At 38.5% G+C, this 22992-nt stretch overlaps 1 protein-coding gene across 6 annotated transcripts in view; it reads right to left on the reverse strand.

The window, feature by feature from the left end:
* LOC144930964 (uncharacterized) overlaps positions 1-22992 on the reverse strand; it is a 323387-nt gene that overhangs the window by 116477 nt on the left and 183918 nt on the right. For all 6 annotated transcript variants that reach the window (XR_013636475.1, XR_013636474.1, XR_013636476.1 and 3 more), the window contains one exon: positions 6888-6936. Coding sequence is in view for 3 of the 6 variants with exons in the window: in XM_078854778.1 (XP_078710904.1) it covers positions 6888-6936 (49 nt within the window). In the remaining 3 variants the exon portion in view is untranslated. The remainder of the gene's footprint in view (positions 1-6887; positions 6937-22992) is intronic.

The raw sequence follows: 22992 nt of genomic DNA on the forward strand, positions 1-22992 counted from the left end.
GAGAAGGGAGCAGGAAGTCAAAAGCTCGAAGGGGGGACCCATGAGCCATGACAGCATGAGATTCAGGTCCCAAGGAGGGATGGGGTCCGGGATGTGAGGGTAGAGATGCTCCCGACTTTTCAAAAACCAGACCATCACGTTGTGAGCAAAGACTGCCCTGCCCTGGAATGGAGGGTGGAAGGCTGAAATAGCAGCCAAATGGACCTTAATCGAGGACAGGGAGGGCATAGGGCCTATATACTGATGCAGCACTCAAGGGGGTGCCACTGCCGACCCTACAGATACTGATAAGGCAAAAATCTCTTACGACAGTGCATGTGGGCATGCACACACCTAAAAAGGAATCGACATGAGCCAGCACTTGAAGAAGAAACTTTATTCCTCTACATAGTTTGTTAATTAAACAACAAACAAACAAACAACATTTAAAACAAAAGCATTATTCCAAATCAGCTAGTGTTTTGGGGAAAACCCCACTGAGCCTGGGTTTTCCAGGTGGACTTAAATACACAGAAAAGAGGTTGCCCATTGCTCACTCTTGCTACTATGCAGCCATTATGGACTGTAGCATTCCCTAGACTCTTACACAGTTACTTCTTAAAAGATAAAAAGGTTGGGGGATACACTGTATCACAACGTGGCCCAACTATCTCTGTGGAATGGATATTTTTTCTTAATACCATTTATTTCCCAGATTTTTGAGGGTACAGCTGTTACATATGGGTATGTTCCATGAATACGAGGCATTTTATTCCCAAATGCTACTATTATTACCAATTCTATCATCACATGCTATACCGAAAACATCTCAAATCTAACACCATAAATAACCCCTACAAATTGTAAAGCGCGTGCGCACGCACGCACACACACACACACAGTCTTATATGTGCTGCTGCTGATCCTCTGACTGTAATATTGGTAATGGTAATTACTGTAGAATGCACCACATATAGGGGAAGTGCATAAAGCATATACGTTTCTGCTTGGGAAGCAAACCCACAGCCCTCGCTATCAGCTTCCACTGCTAAAAGTCCAATATGTAGAGTTTGCTATAATTTGCAGGGTGTTCCATTTCTTTCTTTTTTTACACGATCTCATTGTGAACCCTACCTGGATGAGCTAATCATTTTGTTACGTTTCTCAAAGTGGAGTTGCCCCCTACCATATGTAAGAGAAAAACCACAAGGAGGAACAAAATGGGTTTCTAAGCATGGGTCTGCATCAACTTTAAGAACCTCTTCCTTGCCTTCAAGGTTCTGCCTATATCTCTGCTCTCATTTCAGACCATGTACTCTCTGCATCACCCTTCTTTGGCGCTTTCTCTGCTGCTGTCTCCAACACATGAAATAACTTCTGTTTCCTACCTACTTGCACCAGGCACCCACCATCTTCTCTCAGTTCTCACTTATTCTACAAAGCCAACACACACTAACCTACATCAGTATGACGGCTATCTTCCACTCTTTTTAAAAGGTTGCTAATACAGAGCCTTCTTCCAGATGCCCCAGTGCATTCTGGCTGACATGTGTTGTCCATTTACACTGTAGTCCTTCTTGGGGCAGGGGCCATATCTTTATCCTATATAGTGCTCAGCAAGCAGCACCAGAACTTAACCAATAATAAACTTGTTTGCTCAAAAGGAAGTTGGTACTTGTTTTTCATCATAGAATCATAGAATAATAGATGATTAGCATTGGAAGAGACCTCAGGAGGTCATCTTGTCCAACCCCTGGCTCAAAGCAGGACCAACACCAACTAAATCATCCCAACCAGGGCTTTGTCAAGCCAAGCCTTAAAAACCTTTAAGGATGGAGATTCCACCGCCCCCCCCCCACACAAATAACCCATTCCAGTGCTTCACCATCCTCCTAGTGAAATAGTATATCCGAATATCCAACCTAGACCTCCCTCACTGCAACTTGAGACCATTGCTCCTTGTTCAGTCATCTGCCACCACTGAGAACAGCAGAGCTACATCCCCTTTGGAATCCCCCTTCAGGTAGTTGAAGGCTGCTATCAAATCTCCCCTCACTCTTCTCTTCTGTAGACTAAATAACCCCAGGTCCCTCAGCCTCTCCTCGTAAATCATGTGCCCCAGCCCCCTATCATTTTCGTTGCCCTCCACTGGACTCCTTCCAATTTGTCCACATCCCTTCTGTAGTGGAGGGACCAAAACTTTAAAAGTATGACTTAGATCCACTAGCAAAACACAAAGGCCACTACGTGGTATTTTATTTATGCGAAAGGATTTGTTAAGCCCAGACAGCTTCTTCGAACCTGTCAGGCTTCTGTTTCTCTTACTAGGATCACATCTAGATAATTTATACAATGCTGTAAATCCAGTTAATCTTTAAATATTCTGTAATTGAGAGGTGAGGGGGCAGTTTAAAGATGCCTTACCTAGTACTGGCTGTGTATGAAACTGCCCTCCTTCTGATTTATGTTTTTTCCCTCAAATGTTCTGTATGATGCAAATAAACATTTTCTCCTGTTTAACGTACATCAAAATGGAGTCCCTGACAGTGGAGTTGGGGCATTTTTTGGGCAGACACAAGCATAGTGATTGGATCTCTGACCAAAGTAAGGCAGATAGCATGGAGAAAGTAGCTGAATCTGCTAAGTCAAGAGCACACAGAATGTTCTCCCGCACCATTCTTGGGGAGGGCCACCAGGAGACTAAAATACCCTAAGGGATACAAGGCAGCCATTAGAGGAGCAGAAGAGATTTTGCTTCCAATACTACAACAAGACTCCTGTAGAATCCCTTACTTTACCCATCATGGTCTGCTCCAGATACTATGGTTATGAGTGAGGTATAAATCCGTATATACAGTAGGAGCCTTTGAGGAGCTGTCATCGAAAGAGCTCTGTATCACTTGTACTTCACTATGTTGAAAGGTTGGGGTTTTTTGGAGGGGGCGAGGGAGGGAGTGGTGGGGGAAGGAAGCAAAGAGCGTGATGATTACACTGAGTAGGGATTGTCGAGAGCAATTGCACTAGCAATACAGATGTGTATGCAGACTGAGTCACTGGATAGCTAGATCAGGGATAGAGCTGATGACTTCCAAACAGACTACATCTCCTTGCTCAGGGATGTGGACTCTTCCCTTCAGCCTACAAATGTGCAGCCAAGTGCCAACGTCAGATTGGACTGTTCAAAAATGAAGACTTCCTTTTGCTGCTTTGGAGACGATTATTAACAGTAAATATTTATATTATGGTAGCTCCCAAAGGCCCCCATTAGTACCATTGTGCTAGGTGACGAACAAACACAGAGACGAGACAATCTTTGCACAGAGCATTTGGTTTGGGGGAAGGGACAGCCGTGGCAATGAATACAGGTATGGCAATAGCAGAAGGGCTAGAATAATATAAATTAGCATTCAGTGCCAAAGGCATTGGTGACAGATTTGGACAGAAGTGGTAGATCTGATGACCGTATGTGGCTGGTAGCACCTTGCAGGGTTCTCCTTAAAGTATATATATATATATATATATATATATATATATATATATATATATATTACATAGTCAATCAAGCACTATAGATTTTTTTCCCATCACACCTTCCTTAAAAAGAGTTGAGACACTTGCACTAGGATGTTACGAGGAAAGAAAAAATATGTTCTAAGCACAATGATCAGCATACAGGACTCAGACACACCCAAGTGATCTGGTATATATTCTTGATTTTGCCATGGAAATGTTGACTTTGCATAAGTCACTTATGGCCCGATTTTCATTGGCTTCAATATAGCCACTGACAAGAGTAAATGCTACTCAACATGAGTAAGGGTTGCTGAATTGGGCCTTCATGTTTTTATGCCTTAGTTTCCTTGTCTGCAAAATGTAGATTTATAAAACTTGCCTATCTCAAATGCACAACATGAGGCTAAATTCATTAACGTTTGTACCACACAATGAGAATCAACAGATGGAAAGCACTAAAACATGCAAAATACGTAACATGCTTGTCATATGATATATATTTCTACTAAAGATGATTGAAAATGTTCTGACAAAAAGTTTTTCATCAGCAAATGTTGATTTGTCAAAACAGAAATTATTGAGAGGATTATTATCAGTCTCGACAACTTTCCTCCTTCCTAAAATTTTTTAATAAAGTTATTTTTTGAGGTTGAAATGACTTTTCATAAGCATGAACCAATTTCTGGTGAATAGAATTTGCTCTTTGACAAACTGGAAGAACTGCTGATACTTCATGGAAAGTTTTGAAGAATATTTTGATTAGACACAATTTGTTTATATTTTATATTTCTCCCCCAACATTTTTTTAAACTAGGAATCTTTGCATGAAAAGAGAATCTTTATTTCTAAAGAGTACTTCAATTTCCATGGTTTGTCCCTCACCCAAAAATCTTAATCTTCTGTTTGCAAGATCATAGACATCTCCACAGCAATTAATGGTGAAGTCAAAAGCAGAGGATTATGACTTTTGGTGAAGAAAAAACATCTGGAAGTGATGAAATCCTAGATGACAATGATCCTGTTTTTCAAGAAAACATCAGAAGCAACAAATCAGGAGGAAAGATCAAAAACACGTACAAGATAGAATGCAATCTAAAGGAAACATCCAGAGTTTATTTTTAATATATTGTGTATTTGTCCCTAAAAATAGAGCTGTTAAACTCTAACTAGTTACACAATAACTACAAACTGAAAAAGATAAAGCATTGGGTCTAAAGGAATAGGGTACAGTTGCAAAATGTATAGTAAACAGCCTTCATCAACAATATTGTATATTCACAACAGTTTATACTGTCCTCCAGTCACCCCACTCTGAAGTCATCAATTTACCAGGCTCTCACAACACTGCAATTTGCATTTGGCAGATATGTATTGAAACATCATTCTCAAGATGCTAAAGTGTGGTAACCTATTTGCAAGGTAGAGATTCTGCCTTGTAACTGATATTGCAAAGAAATATCTACTATGCTGTGCTTATCACCTTTATTATTTACTATTTGTCCTGGACTGTAGCGCCTAGGAGCCAGACTCATGGACCAAGACTCCACTGTGCTAAGTGCTGTACAAACATAAAACAAAAAGTTCCAGTCCTAGAGAGTTTACAATGTTTAGAGGAAACCAGTGTTATGTTAATATCTATAATATCTGTATGTCAGTGCGTTATTGTTGAAAATAAAATGCACAGGACAGCTTGCTTTCTTCAATAGCAGGTTTGAAGTGTGATCCCATCTCTAAATCTGTTTTTAAGATTCACTTTATAATGTTTAATAATTCATATAAAATCATCACAATAATATTAATAAAATTACTACAAAATGTTTTATTCCCAGAAAAGTCAACTAGGGCAAATACTTTCCTAACAGTAACTGGACCTAAGGGAGATTTCTAAAATGAAGGATCTGTAATAATCCTGTAAGAGCCCATGAAATAGGGACTAATTTCCATCTAATAGAGTAAACAGTCCAATCTACCCATTAATCACTGAAATTAAAGTTAAATGGAAGAATGAATACATGAGGGCACATATATTATTAAGAAGAAAAGATATGGTCAAATGCTCAGAAAATATTGATTTCTCCATTGCTGAGGTTCCTCTAAAACAAGATTCTTAAGAGGTCAGGTTCTCACCTGATGGGAAACACACGAGGTGTTACATTTGCAGAAACAGCTAGGAAAATTCATCCAGATTATGTTCTAGCTTCTGAAACTCAAGAAATTTTTTGTCTGATACCTGTCAAGACTCTACTTGTTTCTAGCAGTGTGATCAATGATCCCAGCCTCCAGAGCTCATGGGCCCCAGCCTTCATTTTTCATAATTCATTTGGAGGTATATGTCTCAGTACTTGTGATGGTGATTTTAAAGATATGAAAGTGTCTGAGTGTGCCTTTCTGACACTTGCTCAGACTGAGTAGCTGCACTGGCTAATGCTTCTGTAATGGAGAATGTCTAGAACACGTCTAGCCTTCTGAATTTTTGACTAAATTTAATTTGTGCTGGATATCAAACTGATGGGTGCATTATAAATGCCTAGATGGATTGACTGTTCTTCTCTTTTGTGTTCTGAGACAAATTAAAGGGTATCTTTTCAGCATGTAGCATTTTTCTGCATGTTGTCTGATATTTGTATTTACCTATACAAAAATGTAACAAAGCTATAAAAAAGCAGTAACTTGTGTTTTTGGACTTGAAAATTAAATTTCTAGCAGAAATAAGGAAGTTCAAATCTAACTGTTTGGGGCAGGGATTTTCTTTGTGTATTGCAGAGAGATCTGCACACTGTTGGAGGTAAACAATAATAGTACCTAACATGGAGATGTCTCTTTAAACTTAATCTTTCTTTTCATGTTTTGGTGATACAATGTTAAATTCTTCTTTGAATTGATTTAGTTTACTGGCAGTGAATTAACTATGGAACACATAAAAAATATGGAAAAGAATCTAATGTAAACATGAAATGCTACTCTACATTTCTTAAGCATACCTTACTTACAAAGGCAATATCGATACTTCTAATCTTTTTTATTATTATCTAAAAACCCACTGACAATTTAGTGGTGATGAATACAACATATTTTATTTTGTATTTGCAAAATTTACTTTCAAAAGAAGCAGATCTGTGCCAGCACATCTGGAAACCACTTTTAATTGCATTTTACTCAAGTAGGAAAGCAGTAGCTTGTGCCCATAGTGAAGCTTTTATATCTGACCACACAAATGCTAACAACCACCTGTGCTTTACTCTGATTTGCATTATAGAGTATATCACATTACTACCCTATTATTCCAGAACTACATATAAAGTTGTTATGTGATTAAGCTGCAGCAAGCGTGGTCTTAAAAAAGGCCTTTCCTCAACAAAAAGTGTAATAAACTTGATTGCAGTTAAGGTACTTACCACTGAGGATATCACAATAAGCGTGCATCTAAAATAGTCTTGTCTGGTTCTGAAATCATAAAGATATACATTAAAAATTATGTTTATTAGTCTGCAGAGTATAATTTAGTAAATTAATTTATTTCTTCAAATTAGATGAATTGTGTGGGGTTTTATTTTGTTTTTTTTTTACATTTTATTTCAGACTTTTAGTGTCATAATCATACTTCATCTTGCATTTGTAGTCAAACCCTGTGATTACAAAAGACAATTAAAACTCTAATATGCCAGCACAATATTTCAATTCAGTCAAAAATATTTCATAAGCTGCATATATCTTGATCTTATGGTAATCTGGGTCTTTTTGGCTTACAAGGGAAAAGTAAATGTTTTGCTTGTTTACATCCCCATCATTCATTTCTGACAAAGGATGAAGTTCCAGATTTGTACATTATTTTTACATTCCTTTTTTCAATATCACTCTTTCAGAATTCTCAGTGTGTCTAAGGTGGACATGCAAACATCTCTATGTACCATCTGGGAGGGGAGACAGTGATTACTTGTAATGTATTTAACTGTGATACAGGAATCCCTGACTCTCCAAGGACACATCAGTCAGAAATGGACACTCATGCAACTTTTCCAAATAGTTTTTTTCTCCCTCAAAGAAGTATAAAAAAGAGTAACCCTTGAACATAATGATACAGCCAAACTACCATATTTTAGTATAAATTTCTATGTTATTTTCATAACATTCATTTAACTAAGAACAGAGCTATAAATGTCACATCAGCATACTTTCATCAGCTTATCAGTTAATATGTTTGGAGAAAAAAGATTTCAAACTATCATAAAAATAAAAACACATTCACCTGACTAATATTTTCACCCACATTTCAGAAATTAAATTTTACGGGATTATATGAAGCCACAGAGAATTCTTCTTGGGAACAAATCCTGAATAACTTCACTGTGCTGTCAAGAGCCCTGAGGTTTGGAATGAATGATTCTTCTCCCCCTTCCAGACAGAGAAACAGTGGAGCTGATTCCTGGATACTACCTCAGCCACTACATTCTCTTTCTGTGTGGAGGAATCACTAATGGATCCACAAATCTATTTGGCCTCTCTCCTGCCCTCCCACCACCAAAATCCCTCCATGACCGTGCACAGTAGCACCTAGAAGGCATGCATTCCCTGCACAGGCTGTCCAAATTCTGCTGCCTCCCACCCCATAGCAGCATTGGTTCTGCTGCATCCAAGGTTCTCCATATCTGCTGGGAAAGGAGGGCAAGATGTTCCATTAATCTATCTTCTTCGTACTTCAAAGGCTTGTGTGCCACACCTATGCATATTGGGCATCCCTTTACAAATGCACCCAAGTACTATATATTCAATAATAGTGCAATGCTGGATGTGTTGCTGTATAGAACATGCACTGGGCCACACAGCTAGCCCTTTGCAAGAAATATTTTGAATATCCTTGGGGAATTAAGAAGGTTAATAGGCCACAACCATATTGTTATAAAATTATAACCTGCTTTCACAGTCTTAACATACTGGTTGTCCACGTGAAGGAGAGAGAATACTCTTTCTCCTATTTCCTAATCTACGGTAACTGTTTTACACTGTTAAAAATATTTTCATTTTTGTGAATCACACAAAACTAAAAATGTAAAAGGACCACTGTCTACTTGGAAAAACAGGCACACTTCATACATATCTTGTAAAATGTATTGCAAACTAGATAAATTCATAAGGCGTACAAACCCTGTCAAGCATTCAATAGTGCTCAACTATTATTCAAAAATAAGTTTATTTTGTATATTCATTTTATCATTTGCATCTTAGGGACCACTTGAAATCAACTTTATTGGGAAAAAAGGTGTTTTTAATTATCAAACAATGGATCTGGGAATTTAAATCTGATTAATCTTGGAAATATTTTATCTGATGTAGTTTTTTAAGTGAGAATGTGTTAGCACATACTTAACCAGCTGGCACACCAACATAAATAAATTGGAAATAGTGACACTGCTTTATCTAATCAAAGCAAAGTCATGGGAGTAAGTTTAGAAACAAAAGAATGCAAACTGGCTGGAAAAAAAGGCTGTTAGATGCTACCTCTTTACACAAAATTCGGAGCTGATTCGACCACCCTTCCTAACTTTACCACCATCTTCCACAAGTCAGGCCAGTGAAGACAATGGGGCTGTTTGTAGAAGATGGTACTACAATCAGGAACCAAGTAAAATCTCCAGAATCATATCTTCAGCTTTTAAATGAGATAGATGCTGATTTTGTTTCAAGCAAAGAGACACTTACACAGGGGAGTAGGAAAATTACGCTCCACCATAAATGGTTAAGCAGTCATGGAAAGAAAGAAAAATGTGCACCCTACAAAGGCTTGCTCACCATGGGTACGATCCAAAGCCCCGTGAAGTCAACGGGATTCTTTCCAGTGATTACAATGAGCTTTAGCTCAAGCCCCATGTGTTCCCATTTCCTCAACTGCCACACTCACTAGCATTGCTAATAGGAGAATAGCATGATAAGGGATGTGTCTTGGAATGAGATGAACGGTGCCTTAGAAGAAATGGGATTTTTACAAGATGCTGAGCCATTAACATTTTAAAATATAGATATGAATTCATTCTACCGTAATTCACAGTATTGCAGGTAACAGCCTGGTGGTGGGGTAAAGAGCAAGCAAACACTCCCATGGACACACTGCCCAAATCCCTCTCATTTCAGACTGTAGATTTGATGGGATTTATTAGGGCAATTCCCCTTGAACCCATTAGTCCTGTAGTGTGCATGCACATACGTTCACATGGAGCTTGTCCACTCAGTTACTTGCAAAGTAGTAAACTGGAATCTGGATTGCAGCTGGTAACTGGTGAAGAACATGGTGCATGAAGAGAAAAGAGAGCATCGCCATCTGGCCAGAAAGGCCTCCCACACCCAGAAACTACTGAATATCTGGGTGATTGCTGTGTGCAGAATGCAGAGTTGACATTGGAATTACTACCAGGAACAGGGGTTTTCTGGGTCATATTAGTATATCATGGCCATTTTAAGAAGGGCAGGGTTAAATCCTTGTCCATTTTTTCCCTTAGAGATGTGGTTGCAGATATTTAAAAAGGCTACGTAATTCTATTCGTCCTTCTTGGGATATTTGACAAACCTAATACCATATACCACTGTTCTCAATTAAAAACAATATTTGGATACAGTAATTATTTAATAACCAATCAGAATATGGTGTAGTTATACCAACAATTTGTCAATTAAAACAAACTTTGTAAACTTTTGAGAGTCTGCTGCAGAAAGAACAGAGAAGGGAATATAATCAAGAACTATTTTGTCTGCATGTAGTCTCTGTGCAAACTCATGCATTTTTATTCAGACCCTCAAATCACTGCACAGGAAAAAAAATATAATAAGAAAGCGCACGCAACATGCTAATAAAGTAAATTACACCACTGCACACTGTAAGTAGTCTGCATGCTTGTATTCCCCTTGCATAAGAATATACAGCAATCATACTACTCTTATATAATACTAAAAGTCTGAAGATAAAAAATAAATAAAATAATTTCATGTTAAATTGAGATTTCTAGTCGTTTACTGTACTTTTTATCACTGAGCTGACAACATATTACCATTAGTACCTTATAACAAAACTAACATTTTAATTTAGCACATTGTCTTCTTTTTTCTCTAACCCATGAAGTTTGGAGTCTGGTATGTGCTCCTCTTATCTAACTCTGTTACTTTAGAATCTAAGAGTGCACTGTATACATTAATCTTTCATGGCAGAGTTCACTGAAGTTCTGCCAAAATTCAATAATTATGTTCTATCCAGTGTAGCAATTTATTTATCTCATTGTTGGAATTTAGACCATATAGAACAAAGTGCTCAGTTTATATGAATGAAATGCCTTTAACAAAATCCTCTCTTTCATTTCTCAAGTTTTAAAAATGAGGGTGCAAATTACTGAGGGATAAAGCTGTCTTTTAAATTTTGTTTGTTAGCCTGGTGAATCGAACATACTTTTTATCTGTTTATTTGATTTTTTAAGGAGGGGGAAAAGTACTTTACATATTCTTACACATTGGAAAAAAATTACAAATAATGTTCTTTGTCACTGAACTATTAGCAAAATCCTCAAGCATTAATGTGTCATGGTTAACAGTGCAAACTACAAAGCAAAAGTGTAATATTTTGAATGAGGACCAATTATTTTATTAAGTTAAAATCAGCAATTAGAAGTTCAGCTGTTCTATAGAGTAAAATCAAAGATGAAAAAAATAGAATAAACTTCAATTCTACAATTCTTCAGACTAATGATACCTTCATAAACAGACAAAACCAAAAGTTAAAGAATGCCAATTAGGAAGTTAAAATAACACCATTTCAGAGAGTTGTAAAAATCACTTAATGGGGAATATTTAGTATGCTTTACTTTTGAGTCTCTCCGGGAAAGTTAACAAACCAGGTCATGTACCAACCTGGCTGTACTGAAGAAATATTCATTTGTTGTTTCAGGATTTAGAAAGAGGAAATAATATTAAATATTATTTACTGATTTAGCCAATATTTTTGATGAAGCAAAATACTAACTAGCACGTCAGTTACTTTTGTGAACTTTACAGTAGTCTAAAATCAAATTTATACCGTCTTTAGTTTCTTTGCAAACTCTCCTTTACTTTAGACACTGTAACGATCTCTGAAGTTAGTGCTTACCACAATAGAGAACTTGATTTTGGATTTAGAAAATGGCTCATGAAGTTTCTAGAGCAGTACTTGTTATGATTTATAACTTAGTCCTCCTCCTTACCCCCATAAGATATGAAACTCTACAAGCGATGCACAAAGTATTGATAGCCAGTGCTCACTTTTTGTACTGAAAACCTTGCTTTAAAATGTAGTTTGGCAATGAATGGGGCAGAAATGGGAGGGGGGGAAGGGGGTTAAATCAGCTGTATCTAATTTAGAGAAACAAGCAAAAATTATTTTTATATATTGGATACAAGATTTATTTCCCCCACTCCCAAATGCTACTGTGACATTTCCTTTTATGCACTATATTGTCATTTTTCCGGCAATACTTCAGAGTAAATCAGGATTCAGCTGCAATATATTTTTACCTCTTGCAAACCCAAAAATAAAATCTTCACTAAAATCTATTAGGACTTACACATTTTGTGCTGTTTCAGAAACACGGTCAATCCATTATTTCAATGTATTTTTAATCTTGTCAGCTTTCACCTCTGCAAACGCCATATGTTACAATTCAATTGTTAGGGAAGAATGTACAGTATCATAATTCAGTCCACAGCAACACAATAATGAACGATCACTTTTCTACACAAATTAATATGAATTTTCAGACCCTGAAGGTTTCTTAAAGCTTCTCAAGTTGTTCCAGGTGCTTTTCCCTAAATCTAGTTACATCTTGCATTGTTTAATAATAAAGGAAAAAAACAATACACTTTATAGAAAATGTATGTATGTTTAAAAAAGAAATACACAATGCTTACAAAGCCCATTCTAAGTGCAGGTGCTATTGCAAAAGGGAGCAGAGTAGTGTGGTGATGAAAGCCTTGTTTCTTACTGATGCTGCTTATTAAACATGACTTTGCTTATAAGTCAAGGGAAAAACAGAATACAATATAAGAGGAAACAAGCAATTAAAAGGCTAAAACCACAAGTACTGCTAAGTAAAATAAAATCTTTACAAAAATCTTGTTTCATATATTCCCTTTACATCGAGTAGACACTGAAATCTGCCTTCAGTACTGGTGCAAGCTATACAGTATGTAACAGGAGGTCCTTAGTTTCTAATTACTGTACTTCATTGTTGGAAACAGATTTAACTCACAAAACATTCAAGTGTACAATAGTGAACTATTCATTTACAGGGCCAAATTTATTTAGATAATATAAAAAATAAATAAGTGCATATAAAATACAGTGACAATCTCTACAAATTTTTGATCTCTGAAAAGGCTGAAATGTCAACTTTCTCAGTTCTTTATTAATGTTTAAAGTAAATCTCCTGTTCCATTTTTAATAATAAAGGGCACGCAGCTGTTGCACACTATTCCAGAAAGCTTCATAGCCAGATTTTTTTTTAAATGTAGGATAAATTCAAAGGTTTCTGTTATTTTTTTTAAATTACAACATTCTGCCGAGATCTGAATAGTTATATTAAAAAGGTTAACTTTTACTGTGTGCACAAAGAAACTTCTAGAAAATTTCATTACTTACTGTTCACTGAGTATTACTTACTGAGATTAACCCGTTAAAAGAATTCATCTGCTACTTATCCAGGAGTGTTTTAAACAACCCTTAGCACTGTATACTGTTTAAATGAGATAAAATTAGCCTGTTTCGATATGCTGAAAAAAAGATATACATATAAAAGACAAGCCTTCCTCCTTATGACTTAGCTCATTGTAACCTATTTTTGGTGGCAAGTAAGCGAAGGAAATTTAGAATGATAATAGCAACAATTTGGTACATTAGGAAAAACCAGAAAGAAAATGAATGTGTCAGATATACTGTACAAAGTCATTTTGACATGCCTACACAACTGGTTGTAGCAGCTTTCACAAATGATTCCTAATCACAAAAAAATGCTCCAGGATCTTTTAGAGAAAGCTTGCTGTTGGGAAGTTGATTTTGGCGAGGTGCCAAAATCATGTGCACAAGGGGCCCTCATTACCAATTCATGGCAGCCTTCAGCGCTGACAAAAAAATGTGACCCAACAGGCTAAAGCAACGACTAAAATTAAAAATTATGAGACAAAGACAACTTACTTAATATTCCTTCCATAGCCACACTGAACTTTTTCGTAATTAAACCCTCATTAGTTTAAACAGTTTTCAACTACTTTTAAATAATTGTGCCGGCATTCTTTAAAAGTTGAAAGCTTTCCCTGTAAATTCACTCAATCTGCTGCACTTTTAAAAGTATTTTCATGTGCTGACAGAACTTTCATTTTAAGTGTCTACTAAAAATCTCTCTAAAGTAGGAGTAGCATGCCCATATAGATTTAATTTCTATAAATGGTAAATAGACAATTACAACATTTCAAGAGCTTTAAAAGCATGGGTGGAGTGGGGGGCAAGGGGGAGTGTGAGAAAGGACTTAATATATAAGAGTAGCTATTTCCCAAATGTTCTAAAAAGATAATCAAACTGTTCATGCAAGTTGCAAACATTAAGCATTTACAATTAACAGAGCTGCACAACTTTCCCATAAAAGCAGATTTGATACACAGCCTTACCTAGATGTCGTCTGGCTTTTCTGTGGATCAAAAAGTTTCCTGCCTAAGCACACAGATATTCTTTCACAAACCATAAAGGCCCCTTTGATTAATCCAGCACTGTAACAGACTGCTTTCTACACCACAGTGAGAGCAGGATACGTCAGCTTTCAAGAGAAAAAATATTCTTAATACACAATTAGCAGCAGATTGTATAATAGTGGATTTATCTTAAAGAGGGAGAAGGCATTTTTTAAAAAGCAAAGAGGGTGCGGTCAGATGTTAGGCTATCCCTGAGAAAAGGGGCCTAGGCTGCATTAGTACCTAAATACTAGCAGAAGCAAACTGGGAAAGGAGCCAATGGAATGACTTTGTTTGACCCAGCTGCCAATCTCTCCTGAAGCAGTGCGCCAGACTAAACACTGACACTATTTTAACTCAAATCAGGCTACAGCAGCTGTTTGCTTTCCGGCTCTGAGCTATGCACCATGGCCATGATGACTCTGCACAGCACATATGATAGAGCTAGGGTTGTAGTGCTAAAATATGTTCCATGTTTGGATTTGTCATATAGGAGCAATTTTAACACCCCTTGTTCCCCTGGAGTGAAATAAAAATGAGATTATAGACTTGTAGAAACTCAGCATTTCAATTCAAGTAAAGAGGAGAAGTGACCATTTAGGACAAAAGATTACTGGAACATGATTCCAAAATCCAACTGGCACCCAAGATGTTTTTTTGACTTAGCATGGATTCTAAAACTTATCAAGCATCAGAAACAACACATCTATTTTCCGTTTCTCACTAGTTTTTCTACTTAATCTGTATTTTTGTAACAGTTCTTAAATATTGTATAGGCACCCCTCCCCCACAAATACTATGCATATATGTGTTGTGTAGGTAGGCATATATATACCCATACACACACAGGTCCAGATTCTGTTCTCAGTTACACTGGTGCAACCCTAGAATTACTCCACTGCAACCAGTGGAGTTATTCCAATCTGCACCATCATAAATGAGATTAGAACTCGACGTATCCATTTACATATAATGTTCATATGTGAAAAGTAAGATCATTAAAAGAAAATATAAGCCTCTATTAGTTATAGGTATGGTGCATGGAAGCTGACACATCATATTCTGTAACCAGTGCAAAAAGAAACATTCAGATCTTGTGAGTAATCTGAAGTGGAACACAAACATACATAAAATTCAACAGGGGCACTGAGAAACATCCCTTCTGAACTATATAGTATCCGATTATATAGCAAAAGTTGAACAAAGTATCTTCTATTAGAATTTTGGTGCACTTCCACCCAAACTGTCCAATGGTGTCCTAGCTGCAGAGTTCCCCCTACCCTCACCCTGCCCTAGAAAGCTCATTGGCTTCTCCCACATACACTGCATCCCTGTCCCGCAGCCTTGCCTCCCCAGATGGTGTGAAACAAATGTTGAAGTACACTAATCCAAAGCAAAAAAGTAGACTATAGTAGAGAATAATTGGTGCGCTGACATCTTCCATGGGCACAGTTCTGTCTAATTATCAAAGTAGGACTAGAGGAGCACTCCTTTTTTCTTTAAATATATTTTCTTTAGGTTTTCACAGAGAAAATAATATCACAAAGCTGAACATATGGTATGCACTGCAGAGTGCAACAATGTCAGTGTTGCAATCATTGTGACTTTACTGCAAGCCTCACAATCTTTGGTGTTTCCTTTAAGCCCTGGCTCTTGAAGTCAAGTGAGAATCTCAGGTTTCATTTTTTTTAAGGAAAGCTTATAGCCCTCATGGTTGCAGGAAAAAAAAATCCTTGAAAATATGAACTGAGTGCATCCTAGAGAGCTAAAAAAAACCCAAACCAAGCAACCAACCAAAAAAAAATGCAGAAGACATAAAAAGACCCCACGACTCACTTGAGGCTTTGGAGTTATTTTTTAAACAAAAATCATGATTTTTAAGACACTCTCGTGATTTCTGGTGCCTGACTCATGATTTCTGAATGTTTGGGATTGACAGGGATCATAGAATCATAGAATATTAGGGTTGGAAGAGACTTCAGGAGGTCATCTAGTCCAATCCCCTGCTCAAAGCAGGACCAACACCCACTAAATTATCCCAGCCAGGGCTTTGTCAAGCCAAGCCTTAAAAATCTTTAAGGATGGAGATTCCACCACCTCCCTAGGTAACCCATTCCAGTGCTTCACCATCCTCCTAGTGAAATAGTGTTTCTGATTATCCAACCTAGACCTTCCTCACTGCAACTTGAGACTACTGATCCTTGTTCAGTCATCTGCCACCACTGAGAACAGCCGAGCTCCATCCTCTTTGGAATCCCACTTCAGGTAGTTGAAGGCTGCTATCAAATCTCCCCTCCTCTTCTCTTCTGTAGACTAAATAACCCCAGTTCCCTCAGCCTCTCCTCGTAAGTCATGTGCCCCAGCCCCCGACTCTCTCCAATTTGTCCACATCCCTTCTGTAGTGGGGGGACCAAAACTGGATGCAATACTCCAGGTGTGCCCTCAAGTAGATGGGAATAATCACTTCCCTTGATCTGCTGGCAATGCTCCTACAGTAGTAATAGAGCCCAATATGCCGGTAGCCTTCTTGGCAACAAGGGCACACTGTTGACTCATATCCAGCTTCTCGTCCACTGTAACCCCTAGGTCCTTTTCTGCAGAACTGCTGCTTAGCCAGTCGGTCCCCAGCCTGTAGCGGTGCATGGGATTCTTCCTTCCTAAGTGCAGAACTCTGCACTTGTTGAACCTCATCCGATTTCTTTTGGCCCAATCCTCCAATTTGTCTAGGTCACTCTGGACCCTATCCCTATCCTCCAGCATATCTACCTCTCCCTCCAGCTTAGTGTCATCTGCAAACTTGCTGAGGGTGGAATTCATCCCGTCATCCAGATCATTAATGAAGATGCTGAACAAAACCAGCCCCAGGTTGACCCCTGGGGCACTCTGCTTGATATTGTCTGCCAACTAGACATCGAGCCGTTGATCACTACTCATTGAGCCTGACAATCTAGCCAGCTTTCTAAGATGGATATGTTAAAGCCAATGTATGCCCCAAACAGTCAGAATAAATTATCATAATGGTGATAGCTCAATCTGTTGACTGGGTTGGATAAGTCTGATACTGAGAGATACTCAGCATCCCCAACACTCACTAAAACCATTGGAAGTCATTTGTGCTGAGCACCCATCAGTATCATATCAGGAAACATATGCATCAAAATACAATTTCAGATATCATGGTGGCCCAACAAAGATCTGCAGATATTGTGGATCAATAAAGTTTTTGAACAAAACATCCATATATTGAGCTCCATGATGAAAGTTATGCAAGGGCGTTTAGAGAGGGGATGTGAGAGCCTGATACACCTGATTAACATTCTCTAAACTTAGGCCAATAAACAGCCCGTTCCCCTTCCCCTTCCCCAAACAAAACAAAAAACACAAAAGGCTGCAAGAGTAAAAAGAGAATGCAGGCAGAGGTCCAGCAGCAGAGTGGGGGCTATCCAGTTTATTGCACTGAATGAAGCATGTGTAATTGCCTCCCTTGTGGGCAGGTGGCATATGTGTGGATTCGGTGCAAGCAGCTCATGGCTCTCAGAAACTGAGTACAGGCTCTGGAGACCAGAAAGGCCGAACCAGAGGAGCTAAAGACAACAGAGACGTACTTATATGAGACTTTCCAGGACACAGTAGAGTGGTCCCACCCCAAGTCTGATTCCGTGCTACTGAGGAAGATGAAAGTCTCAGGGAAGGAGTACATCGAAGTGGAGTGGAGGGAAACAATCCTATAGTTGGGACCCTCCTTCCAGATGATTTCATGGTATCCTCTTGCACTGAGGATACCTCTCCGGGGAAAGTAATCCCAGTTATTAGGAAGATACAGGTAATAGTAATGGGGGATCTGATCATTAGAAATATAGATAGCTGGGTTTGTGTTGACCGGGAGAATTGGTAAATTGCCTGCTGGGTACAAAGGTTGCAGATCTTGAGACATCTTCACAGGCTTTTGTGCAGTCCTGGGGAGGAGCCAGTGGTTGTGGTACACGTAAGACCCAATGACATAGGGAAATATAAGAGTGAAGTCCTGGAGGTCAAATTTAGGCTGTCAGGTAAGAGATTGAAGTCAAGGACCTCCATGGTAGCAGTCTCTGAAATGCTTCAAGTTCCACGCACAGGCCCAGTTAGACAGGGAGAACTGCAGGGTCTCAATGCATGGATGAGGCAATGATGTAGGGAGGAGGGGTACAGGTTTCGTAGGAACTGGGGGATCTTTTGGAAAGGAGGAGCCTATACAGGAAGGATGGGCTCCACCTAAACCAAATTGGAACCAGATTGCTAGCATGTAAAATTTTAAAGGCTGTAGAGGAGTTTTTAAACTAAGTATTATTTAAACACAATAATACTTAATTTCAGAAAGGGGGGACTACGCAAAAATGAGGATGCTAGTTAAACGGAGATTAAAAGGTACAGTCTCAAAATTGAAATGCCTGCAAGTTGGATGGATTTTAAAAAAAAAATGCTATAGGACAACAAAATAAAAGTTGGTGAGAGGCAAAAAAGCATCCTTTAAAAATTGAAAATTAAATCTTACTGAGGAAAATAGAGAGGGGCATAAACTCTGGTAAGTCAAGTGTAAAAGTATAATTAGGCATGCTAAAAAAGAATTTGAAAAGTAACTAGCAAAGCACTTGAAAACTAACAGTATTTTTTTAAGTATATCAAAAGCGGGACAACTGCCAAACAATTGGGGGGTAGAGGGACCACTGGATGATTGAGATGCTACAGAAGCACTCAAGACTATTGAGGAGAAGCTAAATGAATTCTTTGCATTGGTCTTCACTGCAGAAGATGTGAGGGAGATTCCTGTACCTGAACCATTGTTTTAAGTGAAAAATCTGAGGAATTGTCCCAGACTGAAGGGTCAGTAGAGAAGGTTTTGGAACCAATTGATAAATTAAACAGGAATAAGTCACCAGGACCACACGGTATTCACCCAAGAGTTCTGAAGGAACTCAAATACGAAATTGCAGAAATACTAACTGTGGTAAGTAACTTAACACTAAAATCAGCTTCTGGACCATATGATTGGAGGACAGCTAATGTGACGCCAATTTTTTAAAAAGGCTCCAGAGGCAAGCCTGCCAATTACAGCCCAGTAAGCCTAACTGCAGTATGAGGCAAATTGGTTGAAACTATAATAAAGAACAGAATTATCAGATACATAGATGAACACAGAATCATAGGACTGGAAGGGACATGTAGTCCAGTCCCCTGCACTCATGGCAGGACTAAGTATTATATATACCATTCCTGACAGGTGTTTGTCTAACCTGCTCTTAAAAATCCCCAATGACAGAGATTCCACAACCTCCCTAGGCAATTTATCCCAGTGCTTAACCACTCTGACAGTTAGGAAGTTTTTCCTAATGTCCAACCTAAGCCTCCCTTGCGGCAATTTAAGCTCACTGCTTCTTGTCCTATCCTCAGAGGTTAAGAGGAACAGTTCTTTTCCCTCTTCCTTGTAACAACCTTTTATGTACTTGAAAACTGGTTTTCATGTCCCCTCCTAGTCTTCTCTTTCCCAGACTAAACAAACCCATTTTTTTTTCAATCTTCCCTCATAGATCATGTTTTCTAGATCTTTAATAATTTTTGTTACTCTTCTCTGGATTCTCTCCAATTTGTCCACATCTTTCCTGAAATGTGCTACCCAGAACTGGACACAATACTCCAGTTGAGGCCTAATCAGCATGGCAGTAGAGCGGAACAATTACTTCTCGTGTCTTGCTTACAACACTCCTGCTAATACATCACATAATCATGTTTGCTTTTTTTTTTGCAAGAGTGTTACACTGTTGACTCATATTTAGCTTGTGGTCCACTAGGACCCCCAGATCCCTTTCCATAGTACTCCTTCCTAGGCAGTCATTACCCATTTTGTATGTGTGCTACTGATTATTCCTTCCTAAATGGAATACTTTGCATTTGTCCCTATTGAATTTCATACTATTTACTTCAAACCATTTCTCCAGTTTCTCCAGATCATTTTGAATTTTAATCCTATCCTCCAAAGCACTTGGAACCCCTCCCAGCTTAGTATCATCTGCAAACTTTTTATAGGTGTACTCTCTATGCCATTATCTAAATTGTGGATGAAGACACTGAATCAAACTGGATCCAAAACTGATCCCTGCAGGACCCCACTCGTTATCCTTCCTCTCTGGGAACAGTTTTTCAACCAGTTTTGCACCCACCTTATAGTAGCTCCATTTAAGTTGCATTTCCCTAGTTTGTTTATGAGAAGGTCATGCAAGACAGTATCAAAAGCTTTACTAAAGTCAAGATATACCATATCTACCACTTCCCCCCTATCCACAAGGCTTGTTACCCTGTCAAAGAAAGCTATCAGGTTGCTTTGATACGATTTGTTCTTGACATATCCATGCTGTTACTTATCACCTTATTATCTTCTATATGTTTGCAAATTGATTGCTTAATTATAAGCTCCATTATTTTTCTGGGTACAGAAGTTAAGATTACTGGTCTGTAATTCCCCGGGTTGTCCCTATTTCCCTTTTTATAGATTGTCACTATATTTGCCCTTTTCCAGTCTTCTGGGATCTCTCTCGTTTTCCATGACTTTTCAAAGATAATTGCAAATGGCTCAGATATCTCCTCAGTCAGTTCCTTGAGTACTCTAGGATGCATTTAACCAGGCCCTGGTGACTTAAAGACATCTAATTTGTCCAAGTAATTTTAACTTGATCCTTCCCTATTTTAGCCTCTGATCCTACCTTATTTTCATTGGCATTCACTATGTTAGACGTCCAATCACCACCATCTTGGTGAAAACCGAAACAAAGAAGTCATTAAGCACCTCTGCCATTTCCACATTTTCTGTTATTGTTTCTCCCTCCTCCTCGCATTAAGTAATGGACCTAACCTGTTCTTGGTCTTCCTCTTGCTTCTAATGTATTTGTAGAATGTTTTCTTTTTACCCTTTATGTCTAGTTTGATCCCATTTTGTGCCCTGGCCTTTCTAATTTTGTGTCTACATACTTACATTATTTGTTTCTATTCATCCTTTGTAATTTGACCTAGTTTCCACTTTTTGTCGGACTCTTATTTTTAGATCATTGAAGATCTCCTGTTTAAACCAGGGTGGTCTCTTGCCATACTTCTATCTTTCCTACGCAGTGGGATAGTTGTTCTTGTGCCCTTAATAATGTCTCTGAAAAACTGCCAACTGTCTTCGATTGTTTTCCTCTTAGACTTGCTTCCCATAAAATCTTACCTACCAACTCCCTTAGTTTGCTAAAGGCTACTTTCTTGAAATCCATTGTCTTTATTTTGCTTTTCTCCCTCCTACCATTCCTTAGAATCATGAACTTTACCACTGCATGATCACTTTCACCCAAACTGCATTCCACTTCCAAATTCCAAAATGAGGAGAGATTTAAAAGACTGACTTTTCAGCTTGGAAAAGAGATGACTATGAGGCGATATGATAAAGATCTATAAACTCAAGAATGGTATAGAGCAGTGGTTTTCAAATTGGAATATGCAAGCTCTCATCAGGGTGTATGCGAGAAAAACTCTGTAATGGCGGACAACACATTTTATTTAGTACAGAGGCTTTCAAACTGTGGGGTGCCCCCTGTAGAAGGCGCATGGAGGAACATTGGTGGGGAGCAAACAGTGACGCCCGACAGCTTGGGCAAATGCCACATGGCAGGGATTGGGGAGGGACCGCCACCTGAGCAGGCCACCCAGCCTGCCCAGGTTGGGGGTGGCACAACCAAAAATTGTAACTTTGCGGGGGGGGGGCTGAGGTCATTTTGAGCTCAGGTGAGTCAAAGGTAGAGGTGACACTCCCTCCCCGAACTACCTGGCATCACCGCTTGCCATCCTCCATGAACATTCCTTCACAAATAATGAGGGGTTCTCTATCACCAGCAACATCTATTCTTTTCCTCATTGGGGAGTCTTATCAGATATACCCTTAGAATATTTTTAAGTGTTCACGTAGACTGACTTTTTTTCTACTTTTATTTATTTACTTTGGATATAATCATGCTGAACTATTACTTTATGACCAATAATGTGTCTGCTAATATTCTAAAAGATAAGAAGTAATCACAAGCCTGGAGTAAAATCCTCACTCCACTGAAGTCAACTGCAAAACTCTAATTGATTTCAGTGGGGTCAGGATTTCATCGCCTCTGTTTCAAAGGTGTAAAGAGATCGTCACAAGGATCAACAGATAGTAGTTCATCAATACATGTACACCGTTATGAAAACTAGCTAGGTGACTTAATGCATAGTTTTAGCTTCCTGTGAAGCATTACTGGAAGCAGGAAAGCAGACGGGATGGGCCAAAGCTATGACCTAGGCTTGCAAGACATATAATCTGTTTTGGACTTTGAGACTCCCATAATTTCTTCTACTCTCTCTTCTTGTGCCTTTGTCCAACTGCAGGGCCCACTGCAATCTGAATTGTCAGATACTATGTCTTCCACACTGTAAAACTTTCCCATATGATAATATAGAAAGAAAACACAGATTAACCCTGGGTTTGAGACTCTGAGGCATTTCAAATTAACTGTCCTGCCCTACAGCTATTTTCATTCCCAAGAAACATGCTTCCCTATCATGTTATGTTGAGCTGCAGAATGGCGGTGAAGTTTCATAAATGTATAGCAAGATACATTACACTTTGTAGAGATATTGAGTGTGGAAAGGGCTAAAGGGTTTCATGGGATATCAGTGTTCATGTTTCAGGATGGAACACAACTACTAACTGCCTGGAGTTAGGAAGAAACTTGCCTC

This window comes from Lepidochelys kempii, chromosome 1 (assembly GCF_965140285.1).
Source record: "Lepidochelys kempii isolate rLepKem1 chromosome 1, rLepKem1.hap1, whole genome shotgun sequence".
In the NCBI taxonomy this organism is placed as follows: Eukaryota; Metazoa; Chordata; order Testudines; family Cheloniidae; genus Lepidochelys; species Lepidochelys kempii.